Genomic DNA, 16,414 nt, shown 5'->3' with positions numbered 1-16,414 from the left:
TGGTCCCAAAGTCTATGTCACTTTCCGAAGGTGATGGCAGGTCATTTGGTCTTTAAAGGAACGTGAGATCTCAGATGCTTCTTTTTCTTTCACTACTTGGCCATGAAGTAAATGGTTTTACTCTGCCTAGCATTCCCACCATGATGTGTGACCATAGGCCAAAAGCAACAGAACCAGCTGTTGCTTTCAGAGACTGAAATCTCTATAACTGTGAGCCAAAATAAACCTTTTCTCTTTATAAGTTGATTAACTCAGGTATTCGTTAGAGTGCTGCAAAGCTAAGGCAGCACTGGACTGAGAATTCTATTCAGCTGGAACTGTTGGAAACACATTACCTTTCTTTCACAGTTAAGTGAAGTTGAGCGACCCTGATCTGTATCTCAAATTTGTCTACAGCTTCCATTTGTTTATGACTGCTGTGGCCTCTTATTTGCAGGTTGAATGATGATTTCCACGCTTTTCTTGGAATCTTCAGGCTGGCTTTCTACAGACAAAACAGAAGTTTGGAATTTTTTTCCTCTTCCGAATATTTCAAAGGAAAAGCAACTTTTATTCAGTGATAACACACCAGGAACACGCGTGATTCTGGGCCTCCTGGGCCTTCCTTATTTCCTTGGTTTCACATTTTCTTCCTTCAGCTACTTGCCTGTATTTATTTCCTCTCCTCAGTCACTGTCTCATTAAAGCCTTCCCTGGCTATCTTTTCTAAATTTCATTTTCTCCCCTCCACTTTATGTTCCTGTCCTAATTCAATCTTTCTTTACCAGTTTTCAATATCTTACATTATCAGCTAGGTATTCTGGTTACAAGTTCTATTTTTTTCTTCTTAACTTCCCTATTCACTGATAAAATCCCCTATACTTAGCATAATTAGATGTGCAGTGAATACTTATTGACCAACTTACAGTGAAATGAGGCAGGGGTTTGGAGTCATAAAGACCTGGCTTAGACTATAAACCCTTTTTGTGTGGCCTAGGGTAGTTCCTTTCACCCTGATGAACCTAGTTTTCTCACCAATAAATTAGAAATGAGAGCCACCTTGCAAGGTTCAGTGAGATAATGTTGGTCAAGTATTTCATCCTCTTGAAAGTCACACAATAATCGTTAGCCCTCTGCTTTTCAAATTGAGAGAAACCTCAGAGATTTGTTTTTCACATTTTTCCCTCTTCTTTACAAAACCTTTTTGTAAATGGGTATATTAGAGGTTCAGTAAAAAAATGTTAGGACAGAATTTTTACAATAAGGTCAGCTGAGTGGGACTGAGGTCTAAAGGAATACAAGAGAGAAAAAAGGAACCCACAGCATAGCAAGCAGAACAGTAAGGACTTCTAGACCCAGAGAGGCAAGTTCGGAAAGAAAGAGAATTGGATAATCTGTTTCCAAAGAAGTGCATATAGGTGACCTAATAAGAAGAGAACTAGGGGAAGAAATAAATATAGTAACTTTCTCCTCTCATAATGATCTCTTGCTTGGTCTTCTATCATCAGAGGCAAGCATTAATCCAGATGGCTGGAGAACTCAGCCACTGATAACAGCCACTGAGGTTAGCTCTCAGTATAAAGAACAGGCAGCAAATGATGGAAAGGAACCTGAGGGAGCTCCCCAGCTCCCCCTGACACCTAACTAGGTGTAGGTGTCAGGCAGTCATTATGCAAGGGAGAGAGGGGAGGAGGTAAAAGGAGAGAGGAGGAGAAAGGGTGGAAGAGGAAGAGAGAGGGGCAGGGAGGGAGGGAGAGGAGAGAGGATATGGCTTGGCTCTCAATTGACTCATATTTGACTGATAAATGGAATTTCTACACAGTGTGGCAAATGTCATGCATAAGCACTGAGTGCTTATGAGAAAGGTATCTCTTTTACAACTTAAATGTAGAATCTAGCAGGTGATAATGCTCATGGTTTGATTGGGAAAGGTTTCCTGGAGATTAAATTAATAGGACAATAAAAGCCTAAGGATGGCAAATTATTATTTTAGTAAATTTAGTAATTTGTTATATTTTTAGTATAGTAGATTAAAAAAATGAAACGAACTCAAGATTTCTTTTTGATGTAACACCAAAAGATGAGGGCATGGGAAATGAGGATGAGAATGAGTTGTAGGTGAGATATTTTTGTAGATTCTTTCCAGCTTTGACATTTTAATCTTTTTTTTTTTCTGTTCTGTATCTTCTGAGCATTTAGGTGCAGATGTGCAAACCAGTATAAAGTTTTGTAGTTATCTCTCTTTAAATTGAATGGTCTTAACTAACTTAAAATAACTAAGTCTAGGGTGGAATACAATAATTTGAAATTGCTTTATCACATAATGCAAAAGGGAGACTGAATTATACTTGTATGTAGGGTTAATAAGCAAGTTTAATTTGTGTTACTATTCATATTATTCACCATGTTTTTTTTAATATTCATTGTTCTAAGCTTTAAGAAAACCTAATGAAAACAAGCAAACTCATATGGCAGCTGTATACAATGGTAAGAAAGAGATGTCTACATATAAGTGGTTGCATGGGAAGGGTAGGGCTGAGAATGGTTGGGAGGAGAAGACTGGAGAGGAAAGTTTTCTTGAGTACTTTACCCAGCACCATAATTTGTGATAGCTTTGCTAGGTTAGGGCATTGGATACCCAGCAAGAAGACCCCAGCACACAATGATGACTAAAGTAGCTATTTCCTCTGTAATTAGATGTAATTATTGTGATAGTAAGTTGCTTGTCCTCAATCAAAATCAAACCAGAATTTCCAGAAGTATCCCCACTAATGTGGCTACAAATGTCAAATGGCTGGGAGAAAACATAGCCAATAATTAAAAGCAGAACAAGAGAGGGAAGCGTGGGCAGTTATACGTCAGACGGCTTCACAAAATGTTTGGGATGTACTGTTGAGAAATCCAGAGAAATGACTACAGTGGGACTCTGGCAAGCCTGGAGAAGGCGACTGAGAAGTGGAGGGCGGGACCAGAGCCACCTTTTCTAGACAGACAATGGTTAGGCCTTACCTCTGGATTCTTCCAGCACTGCCTTTTTTCTCCCAACTCTTCTGGCTAAGCCGGCCTCAGGCTCCGTCCACCCCGCCCCTCGCGTGGCCCCGCCCCCACCCAGAGCCGCGGCAGGCCCCGCCCACCCCTGGAGGATGCCTCACAGCGCACTCTGATTGAGCTGCTGCTCGCGCCGAAGACCCCGCCCCCATCATGGCCCCGCCCCCACCCTAGGCCTCAGCTGCTCCGCCCACCTTCTATTGGGCTGCTGCGGCTGGCCGAAGGGCGGGGCGGGGCGGGGCGGGGCGGGGAGGGTGGGGAGGACGGGGAGGAGAGAGGAGGGAAGTGGAGGGGAGGGAGGGGCCGTGCTCCGGGGCGGGAGGGAGATCCGTTGTGGAGTTACGGGAAAGTTGGTCCGAGTTTCCAGAGTTTCCCTCTGTAGTTCCCCAGTGCCCTGTTCCCGGTTTCCCTCAGGCTTTCGCGGTTCACCCGGTCCCTCTTTCTGCCGCCGGCCGCCATGGAGCAGCCACCGGCGCCGAAGAGGTAACGAACTTGGGGAGGAGAAGGAAGGCAGCGCCGGCGGCCGCGGGGCGGGGGCGGCTAGGCCGGGCCCATCGTCGACCCTCTCCCCGCCCGCTAGGCCCCAGAGCCCCGGCGCCACGGGTCGGGAGGCGGTCGGGGTGACGGGTTTGCCCGCGGGGCGGGGAGGCCCGAGGGGCGTCCGCGCCTCGCCTGTCCGCGGCGCCTCGCCTGTGCGCGGCCGGCCTGGCGCGCCCGGAAAGCGGCGTTGGCAGCGCCGGGCGCCCCGCGGCCCGATCCCGGGGCGGTAGGGTTGTACCTCGTGGCGAGTTCACAGAGCCTGGAGACCTTCAAACGAAGACGTGAACTGTTGTTCTTACAGCCATTGAGGCTTGTTTTGTCAGATGTGCTGCAAAATATTGCTTGCTTTTCTTCCCTGTTAGAGATGATTGTTTTGAAGTTTAAGCCATTATTAATAGCTACACTGCAGAAAAAGTTATTGTGGCCATGCTACACTGACAGGTGTTCCTCCTCCTCCCCCTTCTAGTTCGAAAGAATTTATGGATTACATGACAGTGGGAATCTTAAATTAGAACCCCTCCTCCCATATATTTTTACAAGTAGTGATGCTTTGGTATGGTATTTATGTTTAAATCTGGGATATGTTGGGAACATAGACATACAAAATAGATGCATTTAAACTAATATTTGTAATGAACTTAAGAAGTCGAATCAGTATTTTCCACTGATATAAATTTATATTCTGACCCTCTTCCCCCAAGAATGATTTAATTGGTTGATGCTGGACCAAACATTTAACACCAGTCTATGTGTACGTGTACGTATGTACTTGTGTGTGCCAGTATTGGGCTTGAACTTAGGGCTTGGGTACTGTCCTTTAGCTTTTTCGCTCAAAGTTGGTGCTATACTACTTGAGCCACGGTGCCACTTCTGGCTTTTTGGTGGTTAAGTGAAGAGTGTCACGGGCTTTTCTAGCTTGGCTGGCTTCAAACTGCAGTCCGGATCTCAGACTCCTGAGTAGCTAGGATTATGGTTGTGAACCACCAGCAACTGGCGAGTCTTTCGTTTGTAATTTGTGAAATAAGTGTATTAATGTATAACTATAGTGAGTGCTGATCCAAGAGTTTGTCTGCTTTGATAACTGGAGATTTTTAGACCAAAAGTGTTGTATTCGAGAATGTGAAATAATTTAAAAGGTAGGGAGCTATTAAGAATTGTGTGAGTAGATATATAAGCCTTGAGGCCTGGAAGCCATCTGTTCAAGTGAAAAAAGGAAGGTCTTGGACAGGTTTTCAAAAGGGGCCTGCTGTCAGTTGGAGCCCTGAAAGCAAGTCAGTTGAAACATGCTCTTCTAGCATTTTGTAAGCTGTCTATCTTCTGGTACTCAGTGGACACCAGTTTTAATACTACAGAATAATATTGGGAACACTTTTTTCTTTCTTCTTTGGAAGGACTGTAAGGGGACACCCCTGACATATGCTGTAGGCCAACTTGAGCCACTTTGAATTGTAGTAGAGGCTTTCTGTTAGCTCTACTGTAAGTTATGAGTTTCATTACAGGTGTAAGAGACTCTTTCTTTACTCTTGGGAAGACATTAGACAACCCAGAGGAGTGAGTGGAAAGTATAGGTGGTAATTCCGTGGTGATTTATACTTTTCAAAGTGTTGGTTCAGAGAGATTTGTTATGACCTAGGAAGGTCTTTTTTTTCCTTACCAATTTTAATTTTAATCCAGTATCTTGCTATGTTGCCCAGGCTGCTCTTCACAACTCATTAGCTTGGATAATAGGTGCATACCGCCATCTGGCCCAGGAAGGGATTTCTGAAGAGCAAAAGATACGTGATATTATTTCTTTATATTTGAATAGTTGTTAAATTTTTATAGCATTTTCTAATCATTGTGAGTATATACAAATATATCTCCATCTCTATCTTTGAGCTCTCTAAATATCTATACATCTATCTATAATCTGTATTTGGCAGTATTGGGGATTGAATTTGGTGCCTGTGCTTTTTAGGCAAGCACTCTACCATTTGAGTTATGCCCCAGTCCTATATAAATAATTTTTAATCCTCACAGCAAGGTAGTAGGTTGGATTATAGACAGTAACCCTGCTTTATAACATGGAAGGCTATGTCAGAAATTGTTGACAGTTTTTGTGTTGCCTCTTTGATGATTGCTGTCTAATAATAAAGTAGAGCTATCAATTTTTTTTTTTTTTTTTGTCGGCAGTGGGGCTTGAACTCTGGGCCTGGGCGCTGTCCCTCAGCTCTTCAGCTCAAGGCGAGCGCTCTACCACTTGAGCTACAGCGCCACTTCCGGTTTTCTGGTGGTTTATTGGAGATAGGAGTCTCACGGTCTCTCCTGCCCGGGCTGGCTTTGAACCGCGATCCTCAGATCTCCGCCTCCTGAGTAGCTAGGATTACAGGCGTGAGCCACCAGCGCCCGGCGCGAGCTATCAATTTTTTAATTTAAATTAGAGCTATTAATTTTGAGATCAGTTGTCAGAAAATTCATGCAATAAGTGGGTTATATTCTGAGAAACATCCTTAGGTGATTCTGTTGTATAAACATTGTAGAGTATACTTATACAAAGCTATGTAGAGGGCTGTAGTGTTAACTAGGCAATATAGTCTTATGAATCTATGTGTATAAGGTCTGTCATTAACCGAAATTTGTTGGATGTGACTGTGTATATCTTTTTCTATTTTTTTGGAGATACTAGAGTTTGAACTCAGGGCTTTGCTCTTGTTAGGCAAGTGCGCAACCTCTTGAGTCATGTCCCTAGTTCTACCTTGAGTATATAATCTTAAAAAATGGTTATCCTCACTCTGCCACTTACTATGTTAGCTCAGAATTTAAAGTTGTCATTTATAAAATATATCAGGGAGATTAAGTGAGGTCATAACAAAATCAGTTAGTACAGTGCTTCATGAAACGTGTTCAATGATGTTAACTCATGTTTTCCTTATTAAATGAGTCTCAGTGAGGTTAAAATGTTTTTGTCATGTGGAGAAAGTGCCAGAAGCCTTAGTCTGATTGGCTGCAAAAGCTGTGTACCCCCTTATTATAGTCAATCATTCCTATTAGAATTTCATAATGTAATGGTTGACTTTTTCTGCAATTGCCTACTTCCCTTTGCTCATTCCTTTCTTAATCTCTGTGAGGATATCATGATTGTGTCTATGTTGCTGATATTCACTGCCTAGCTTAAGAGATAAAATGTCACTAATACAATGACGCCCCTGTGCCTATCATTTCTCAATTATAGTCTCTTCTTATATTACAAAGGTCGATCACTATCCTGAATGGGGTATTTGCCCTTTCAATACATGTCTTTATATTAGGCTGTAAATTGTTGACACACACATATATAACATCAGCCCAGCTTTGCCACTGACATTGAATTTGACTTTTTTTAGTTATTATTCTTTTCCTCTGTAAGTTGGAAATACCAGTATGCAGCCAGATTTAAGACTCCTGACTCAGAATTTTAAATAATATGTAAGGCACCTCTCATCTTCATATTTGTTGACATTCTTTTTTTTTTTTTGGTCAGTCATGGGGCTTGAATTCTGGGCCTGGGCACTGTCTCTCAGCTCTTAAGCTCAAGGCGAGTGCTCTACCACTTGAGCCACAATGCCACTTCCATATTTGTTGATTTGATATCCTTTACAAGGTTGTTTTTTGGTTTTGTTTTTCTTTTTGTTTTTAAAATAAACATAGGCAATAAATATGGATTCTCTGCTGCTGTCCTGAGGTACCAGAATGGGTTTTAGATTCCTAGATTTTTGTCACAGAAAGGCCTCTGGAAGTTTAAGAACTCTAATTGTTACAGGGTAGGTTTGTAGTTTTATACAATAATTGTCAAAGAGAGGATATACTATATGCTCTGGATGTGCTATGGAGATAAACTTTATGAGATCAATCTAACATTCCTCGATTATAAGACTAGTAGTTAAAATTGGTTTAAAATCAAAAGTTGGTGTTTACAGTGAAAGCACTGAAATATAAGAGTAAGCTACTGATTATATTTTCAAGACAGGAATGAGAGGTCTTTGACTCAAATTGTGGCAGTTAAAAAATACTATGAAAGGGGAAGTTTGGGGTAAATGAAATTGAAGCTTGAAATTAAAATGTTTGGGCATTGATAGATATTCCCACAAATAATCAGTGAAGTTAAGAAAATCATAAGGACAGATACTGCTATGAATGATTGTTTTGAAACATAAAAGCAAAGGTAAAGGGATAAGAATATAGGAGGATAGAGTAGAAATTATTCATGTGTTCCTTAATATGAACACTTTTTTTCTTTTGGGCCCAGTTGTTGGGCCTGAACTCTGGGCCTGGGCACTGCCCCTCAGCTCTTCAGCTCAAGGCTAACACTCTACCACTTGAGCCACAGCACCACTTCTGGCTTTTTTTTTTTCCTGCTTATGTGGTGCTGAGGAACCGAACCCAGGGCCTCATGCATGTAAGGCAAGTCACTGAGCCACCTTCCCAGCTCTAATATAAACATTCTTAACTAGTCTTTAGCATCTGTATAGCTGACTTGAGGCTAGGAATTAGAAATGGAAATATGTGGTAGAGAGTTGGGTGGGGCAAAGAACAAACTAAGTAGATAGTAGAATTTCAGGAATGTCTTGAAGATGCTGCAGTGAGAAGAGGGAATGATGAACTTGATTTTATATCCATAGTCCTATTTCATATGTTCTTGGAATGTTGGAAAATAAATAAAAATTAATTCTTGTTTGCTTATTGTTGGAGACATTCACTAAGTGGAGAGCTGGAGTTGTCTTTGTGAAGATGAACTCTAAGAACTCTTAAAAAATACAGGTAGCTGCCGTAGGGAGGAAGCTGTATAGCATGTTTCCTATTTTATAATTTTTTTGTGGTGCTGGGATTTTTGTGATACTATGGCCTCAGATATGCTAAACATGCACAGTATTTTGTGGTGTTGGGGTTTTTGTGGCACTATGGTTTCAGATATGCTAAACATGCACTTTACCACTGATCTATGCTCCCAAAGTCCAGAAATTTATCATTTGAGAGGCAGCCAGTGAATAAAATGTTCAAGGTAGACCAAAGGGAAAAGAACCCAGCACACAAGAATAGCTTTTCAAAGCACATGCTTTAAAGGGAACATAGGGAAGAAAAGCCAAAAGTGATTTGTGGCCAAATGGTAGAATTGCTAAACTTGAGCCAAAAAGCTCAGGGACAGCCCTCAGGATTGAGGTCTGTGTGTGTGTGTGTGTGTGTGTGTATGTACATGCATGCACATGCAAACCCATCCCCCAATTAGTTTGTTTCCTTCATCTCTTTCTAGAAGTGAGAGATTATAATTAAAATATATATTTTTTTGCATGTTTAGGTTGTTAACAATACCACTCTGGGCTCCTTTGACAATGGTATCATTTCTATTAATTAAAATGAGAAAGATGGAAATGAAATAATTTTCTTGACATAAGTCAAGAATGTTTTTTCAAACTACAAATCACAACCTAATAGAAGGTCCTGAAATTAATTTGATGAATCATAGTCATTTTAATGAAAAAAATAGAACAGAAAGTAGAAAAAATACTGGAAAACATAGTACATTTCATGAGATTTCTGTTTCTGTATTTAAAGCATACAATATTTTTCTTTTTCCAGATCATCCTTCAGCTTTAAGATTTTTGGCTTTCTGAAATTATGGGCTGTAGAGTTCTATAGTTAGAAAGGAATGCAAGTTGAACTTGACTTTATAATTTAGATGAACTTTTGATATATTTGAGGAAAGCATAAACTGAAGATAGGAAGCGATAAATGTTCTTGATTCTATTTCTCTGTCATTTTCCTGTTGCCTCTGAAAATGGGCTTTCATACTAATTACTCAAGGCAGAAATTGACTGTAAGCTTGGTTCATTCATTTGCTTATCTGCTCAAACATTCAGTAATTAAGTGACTGCCTTCTAATAAAATGCCAGATATTGGGGCTGGGAAGGTAGCTCAGTGGTAGAGCACTTGCCTTGCATGCCTGAGGCCCTGGGTTCGATTCCTCAGCACCACATAAGCAAAAAGAAAAAAGCCGGAAGTGGCGCTGTGGCTCAAGTGGTAGAGCGCTAGCCTTGAGCTGAAGAGCTGAGGGACAGCGCTCAGGCCCAGAGTTCAGGCCCCACGACCAGACCAAAAAAAAAAAAAAAAAAAAAAAAGCCAGATATTAGGTGCATTACCAAATGAAATAGACAAGATTTTTTTCATAGAATGTACAGTCTGGCTGGGGCTTGAGCTTTGAGAGGTAGAAGTAGTGTGAATTGATGAAGTGGTGATACTGACACTTGGAGGAAGCATCTTTGAGTAGATAATATTTAAGCTGCAATATAATGTTGAGAAATTATCTTGGTGTGGACCTATGCATGTGTGTGTAGTACTCAAGGCAGAGAGAAAATCCATGAGAAAGCCTGGTGAGGGAAAGACCACCTCAGTGTCTTGAAGGAATTAAAGTAAGGTCATGTGGCTAGGTTTTAGAATAGGAGAAGACAAAAAGAGATGAGGTTTGTCCCAATCGTTTTATACTATTTTGGCGTGGACTATTTATTTTCAAAATGGCTTTTTTTGTTTTTGTTTTCTTGGCAAGTTTTCTTGTGAGTTTTTCTAATTATGAGGCAAATTTTTTTTTCTCTACCATGCTTTATGTGATAGTATTTAAAATTGATGTGAGTTATTCTGTCAAAAAAACTGATCTATTAAAGAAATAATTGGCCTTTCTGAGCTGATTTTTTCCATCTTTTGTAATTATCTTTATTAAAAAATTGTACTTGAAAAAAAAAAAGAGATGAGGTTTGAAAGATGGGCAGAGATTCAGAGATATAGGTAATGGGAAGGATTTTGGATTTAAGCAGAGTTTCAGGCAATTCTGTTTTAAAAAGATTATTCTGGTTGCTCTAGTAGGTTATAGAGAGTTAAGAATATAAAAAGGAACAGATAAAGATTGTGGAGTGAGTGGAGATGGAGAGAATGGGACAGATTGAGGTTACATTTTGGAATTAGAAATGAAGCACTAATTGATAGACTAGATGTAGGAAATTAATTAGCCAATTAATTTTGCTGGGAATAGGGGCTTGAATTCAGGGACTGAGCACTGTCCCTTAGATTTTTCTGCTCAAGGCTAGCACTCTACCCTTTGAACCACAGCTCTGCTTCTGGCATTTTGGAGGTTAATTGGAGATAAAAGTCTTACTAGCTTTTATAAGCTGGCTTTGAACTGAGACCCTTAAATCTTAGCCTAGCTTGTTGGTTACCTTTAAGCTTTATGTTTGTCCTCTACCCTTTTCCTTTTCTTGTTGAAAACTTCAAGTTGTTTGAACTGTAGTTTCTTACTGTGTGTATTTTGTTGGTTGTTTACTTGAGACTCAGTTCAACATATTTGTCTTCTCTATTTCCTGCAACTGGGCAGCTAGCTGGGTCCAAAGATGGATCAGACCCAAGTTGGATCTCTTAGGCATTATTATAGATTGGGCTTGGCAATACAGTAGTGAACTCTTAATGTGCAATATTCTCTTTCTCTCATGAAGTTAGCAGCTGTTAATAGTATTTATTTCTGCTAATTCATTGGGTCTTGCAAAATGATGAAATTCTAAATACATCATTTTTTTGTTTCATTTATTAGATGGAATGTTTATTTATAAAGTCACTTCCTCTTACTTCCTGTTTGGATATTCAGTGGTATAGTTTATAAAGGGAAGAAAGGATAAATGCTTGTTCCGTTCCCATTATTTACAGTTTTCAAGGTAATGAGTGCATTCCTTTTTTTCCACAGGGGACCTTGTTTTCAATGCCTTCATGAGCTGACTTGAACAGGATGGATTTTAACCTACAGCATTTACTATCATTATGTGCAAATTGTTTCATTTTTGGTCATTGTGAGTCTTTTAGGAGAGAACATAACCCTAGGGATATTTGATAGCTTTTTTCCTGTCTGCTGTGATAAGCTGTTGAGGGCTCATCTTGTACATTTCTGGAATCAACCATTTCTATAAGAAGCTGGATACAGTTGGATACAGTGGTCTGTGCCTGTCAGCTCAGTTCATGAGAGGCTGAAATCAGGAGTACTGAAACTCCAGATCAATCTGGGCCCGAAGTTTCCCAGACTTCATTTCAGTGGAGAGAAGCTGGATGTGGCAGTGTGTACCTGTCATCCCAGCAGCACAGGAAGTCTAAAAAATAGGTAGAGTAGAGTCCAGCTCTGGGCTCAGGCTGAATATTTGGGTGCATCAGCTGGGGAACATTTTGGAGACCTTTGGTGTTTTCTGTAACGACTGTACTAATTTGCATTCCCACCAATAGGATAGAAGGGTTCCCTTTTCTTTACTTTTTTTGTACTGATTATCTTTTTGATAATGACCAGTCTAACTGAGTGCAAGGTTATCTCATTGTGGACTTGATTTGCATTTTCCTCATGATAAGTTATGTATTCCACATTTGTTTTTATACATGTTGGCACTTCATATATTTTTATTTGAGAAATGTCTCTTGGGGTCTACTGCCCATTTTTAAGTTGATTTTTTTAAACTATTAAGTTTTTGGAGTTCTTTATATATTCTGGTTATTAACCACAAAAAAATTTACAAATACTTTGTTACATTTTGTAAGTTGTTTCTTTACTCTTGTTTCTTTTGCTCTTCAGGAGCTTTTTAATTGAGATAATTCCATTTACGTATTTCTGCTTTTGTGTCCTGTGCTTTTGGGGTCCTGTTTAAACAGTCCTCTCCCTTCCCTACCATTCCCTTCCCTTCCCTTTCCTGTTCCCTTCCCTTCCCTTCCCTGTTTCCTTCCTTTCCCTATTTCCTTCCTGTCTCTGTCCTTCCTTCCTTCCTCCTCCCTCTTTCTTTCTTTTTGTGCTTCCCTTCCCTTCCTTTCTTCCCTTCTTCCTTTCTTCCCTTCTTCTTTTCCTTCCTTCCTTCCTTCCTTCCTTCCTTCCTTCCTTCCTTCCTTCCTTCCTTCCTTCTTGTCTCTGTCCTTTCTTCCTTCCTTCTTCCTCTCCCCCCCTCCCCCCCTTTTCTTTCTTTCTTGTGTGTGTGTGTGTGTGTGTGTGTTTTTTAAAGGTCTGGTCGTGGGGCCTGAACTCTGGGCCTGGGCGCTGTCCCTCAGCTCTTCAGCTCTAGCGTTCTACTCTTTCTTTTTGTGCTTGTCCTGGCACTTGAACTCAGGGCCTAGGTTCTGTCCCTTAGCTTTTTTAGCTTGAGGCTCTACCACTTGAGTCACAACTCCACTTTCAGCTTTTTTGGTAGTTTAATGGAGATAAGAGTCTCTGGGTGGCTTCAAACCAGGACAGCTCCCTGAGTACCTAGGATTATAGGCATGAGCCCATAGTGCCTGACTTTTTAAAATTTCTTTCATTAATTTTTATAGGTTTTTTTTTTTTTTTTTTTTTTTTTTTTTTAATTTGGCCTGGTCCTAGGGCTTGAACTCAGGGCTTAGGTGCTGACTCTGAGCTTTTTTTTTTTTGCTCAAGGCTAGTGCTCTACTGCTTGAGCCAAAGCTCCACTTTCAACGTTTTTTGGTAGTTTATTGGAGTCTCATGGAATTTCCTGACCAGGCTGGCTTCAAACCATGATGTTCAAATTTCAGCTTCCTGAATAGCTAGGATTACAGGCCTGAGCCCCTAGCACTGGCATGTTTTATAGTTTTTATAATTAAGAACTTTGCCTCTTGGTTTAAATTCATTTTGAGATGTTTTAGTATATTTTATACTTTATATGGTTTCTGCTCTTTATTCTGTTGATGTTTATTGGTTAGCATAGTTTGAAGTATCCTTGAAATGAATCTCACTTGATCATGAATAATCTTTTTTTTCCTCCCCATACGGGAGCTTGAGTTCAGAACCTTGCTCTCTCACTTGACTTCCTTGGTGATAGCTAGGTCTTTACCACTTGAGTTACATCTCCAATTCTGTTTTTCTTTTTCTTTTCCTGGTTAAATGGAGACAGTCTCATGGAATTTTCTGTCTGGGTTGGTTTTGAACTGCCATCTCCTAGGGCTTAGTCCCCTGAGTAGCTAGGATTATTGGCATAAGGCACTACTAACAAATTTTAAATTAATTCATAAACAGGGGCTGTGACACTCTTAGATTTAATTTGCTGGCATTTTGTTGAAGATTTTTGTATCTGTATCCATAAAGGATATAGGCCTATAGTTTTCTTTCTTCCTGTGGGTTTTTTTTTTCTCTCTAGTTTAAATGTCAGGTGTCTTCTCTGCAAGATGGTACCTTGTTTCTGTATTATTTGGAGAGGAAGAATGCTGTGTCCTAATGATTGGTTTGGAAGGGCAAGTGAGCTAACTGCTATGTGATGTTCCCCCCATCCCCCCCAATAGGAGCCTTAATACTGTTCATGACCTATACCTGTTGAAGACTTCACATCTTAATAATAATTTTAACACTTAAATTTTAGGTGTGAGGAAAGTCAAACCATGGCAAATAGGACAACTAAATTGTACCAGCTCCTACCAGCTCCTTTATTGTAAAAAGACAAATCTAGGGTATATCTGCCTGATCATATAATAAATCCTATCACTCAATTTCCCTGAAAGAGATTTCTTGTGGTTGACTTGTTCTCTACAAAATTTTAAATTCATTCTCTAAGGGCATGCAGTTAAAGATAACTAGTGTTTTGGACTTGCGACTAAAAAAAAATACTGTATTTGTGATGTAACTTTGGGGCATTAAAATCCATAAAACTATGCTCAGTATATTTCATTTGCCAAGGGCCGGAAAATACAACAATGTGATGTGTGTGTGTGTGTGTGTGTGTGTGTGTGTGTGTGTGTGTGTGTGTGTGTTAGTCTGATTTTTTTTTTTTTTGGTGGGTCGTGGGGCTGGGCATTAAAATCCATAAAACTATGCTCAATATATTGCATTTGCCAAGGGCCGGAAAATACAACAATGTGGTGTGTGTGTGTGTGTGTGTGTGTGTGTGTGTGTGTGTGTGTGTGTGTGTGTGTGTGTGTGTGTGTGTGTGTGTGTGTGTGTGTGTGTGTGTGTGTGTGTGTGTGTGTGTGTGTGTGTGTGTGTGTGTGTGTGTGTGTGTGTGTGTGTGTGTGTGCCAAGGGCCGGAAAATACAACAATGTGGGGGGTGTGTGTGTGTGTGTCTGATTTTTTTTTTTTTTTTTTGGTGGGTCGTGGGGCTGGGCCTGGGTGCTGTTGCTGAGCTCTTCAGCTCAAGGCTAGCCCTTGAGTCACAGCACCACTTCCGGTTTTCTGGTAGTTTATTTGAAAGAAGAGTCTCATGGACTTTCCTGTCCGAGCTGGCTTTGAACCACATCTCGGCCTCCTGAGTAGCTAGTATTACAGGCATGAGCCACCAGTACCCTCTGACTTTTAATCATGAGATTTTTGTGCGTGTGTATGCTGGTCTTAGGGCTTGAACTCTCTGAACTTCTTTTGCTCAAGGCTAGTACTCTACCACTTTAGCTATCACTGTGTAAGGTTTAGCCAAAAGGAAACTGCTATATGGTTCAGGCAGACAAGAGCTTATTGGGGAGACAACATACTGCCAGCCTACTTGGGAAGATGTACAGAGAAGGGAAGGGGCAACTTCTGGTGGGATTGGGGTTAATGTAGATAGGGAGAAGGTGAGGAGGAGGAGAAGGGGCCACGGAAGATAGAGGATGTGACCTCAGAGTCTGGGAACCTCTCACGGTACAAAGCAGACTTGGCTGGGGTGGTCCAGGATATGACCTCAGAGACAGGAGAGGTAAGTCCCCGCAGGTGTGCCAGTTACCTGGGTTATAAATGCTGGGCCAGGGCTTTTAGGGAAGGAGCCCCATGTGTACTCAGGAGGAACAGTGGGAAAGGGGCTATTTTTCCAGGGAACACATAACAAACTACATTTTTGGTAGTTAAGGGTCTCACAGACTTTCCTGTCTGGACTGGCTTCAAGCCATGATTCTCAGATCTCAGCCTCTTGAGTAGGTAGCATTATAGGTGTGAGCCACTGGCACCTGGCATATGAGATTTTCTTTTAAGCTATAAATATGGTTTTAAAGGAAACAATATAAAATTATTTAAAATAAAGCCACAATTGAAAAGATTAGTTTTCATTTAAAATACCAGAAAGAGAAAGGAAGTTAAGACAAAATGACTAAAACATAAATTGTTTACCAAAATAAACTATGTGTTTTCACTTGACAAATACCCAGGAGACACACTTTTTGCCTGTTAAAAAGTAACATTTCAGTTATTCTAAATGTTGAGAAAAACATGTGTAGAGTAATTACTGGATTCAATTGAGTAACCTATGACTTGTTCATTTAAAGTGAGTCAGATTATAAGCCTGGTTTGAAGCAAACTTTTTCAATTTCCAATGAATTATATAGTGGTAGACTACTTTTTGGCTTGCTTTTAAAGAGATTCGTTAATATAATAATGCTGCCTCCATCACTGTGACATGTGCATGTTCATTTTGAGTTGCATTCACTTGCTTAGCCATGAGGGAGAAGCACTTTTGATTTCTGAGACACAATTGCCAGTTTTTTTTTTTTGCTGGTCATGGGGCTTCAACTCTGGGCCTGGACACTGTCTCTCAGCTCAGCTCTTCAGCTCAAGGCTAGCGCTCTACAACTAGTGCCACAGCGCCACTTCTGGCTTTTTTTTTTTCTGCTTATGTGGTGCTGAGGAATCGAATCCAGGGCCTCATGCATGCGAGGCAAGCACTCTACCACTGAGCTACCTTCCCAGCCCACAATTGCCAGTTTTTTAATGCTTTCTTTTTAAAATTCATTGTTGTTTTAGAGGTGATATACAATGGCGTTACATTTACATATGTCAGGTAATTAGTACATTTCTTTTCATCTGTTCCTACATTCTCTCCCATTCCCTGTCTCCCATCTCCACCCATGAGTTGGATAGTTCACTTTCATCAATGTCCA

The 16,414-nt window shown here is 40.5% G+C and overlaps 1 protein-coding gene and 1 long non-coding RNA gene across 4 annotated transcripts in view; one reads left to right on the top strand and one right to left on the bottom strand.

Annotated features, from left to right (window-relative positions):
• LOC138805893 (uncharacterized) overlaps positions 1–3,067 on the bottom strand; it is a 58,928-nt gene extending 55,861 nt beyond the window's left edge. For both annotated transcript variants that reach the window (XR_011365668.1, XR_011365667.1), the window contains exons 1-2: positions 2,989–3,067; positions 336–484 (exon numbers count right to left, since the gene is read on the bottom strand). This is a non-coding gene — a long non-coding RNA (uncharacterized lncRNA). The remainder of the gene's footprint in view (positions 1–335; positions 485–2,988) is intronic.
• Positions 3,068–3,347: 280 nt separating this feature from the next.
• The window catches only part of Stk3 (serine/threonine kinase 3), a 223,748-nt gene continuing 210,681 nt past the window's right edge, over positions 3,348–16,414 (top strand). For both annotated transcript variants that reach the window (XM_069991124.1, XM_069991125.1), the window contains exon 1: positions 3,348–3,510. In XM_069991124.1, coding sequence (XP_069847225.1) covers positions 3,485–3,510 — 26 coding nt within the window. In that variant the 5' untranslated portion in view covers positions 3,348–3,484. The remainder of the gene's footprint in view (positions 3,511–16,414) is intronic.

This window comes from Dipodomys merriami, unplaced genomic scaffold (genome assembly GCF_024711535.1).
Source record: "Dipodomys merriami isolate MVZ:Mamm:240054 unplaced genomic scaffold, mDipMer1.0.p SCAF_4, whole genome shotgun sequence".
NCBI classification, from domain to species: Eukaryota; Metazoa; Chordata; class Mammalia; order Rodentia; family Heteromyidae; genus Dipodomys; species Dipodomys merriami.
This window is presented reverse-complemented; position numbering and strand designations above follow the sequence as displayed.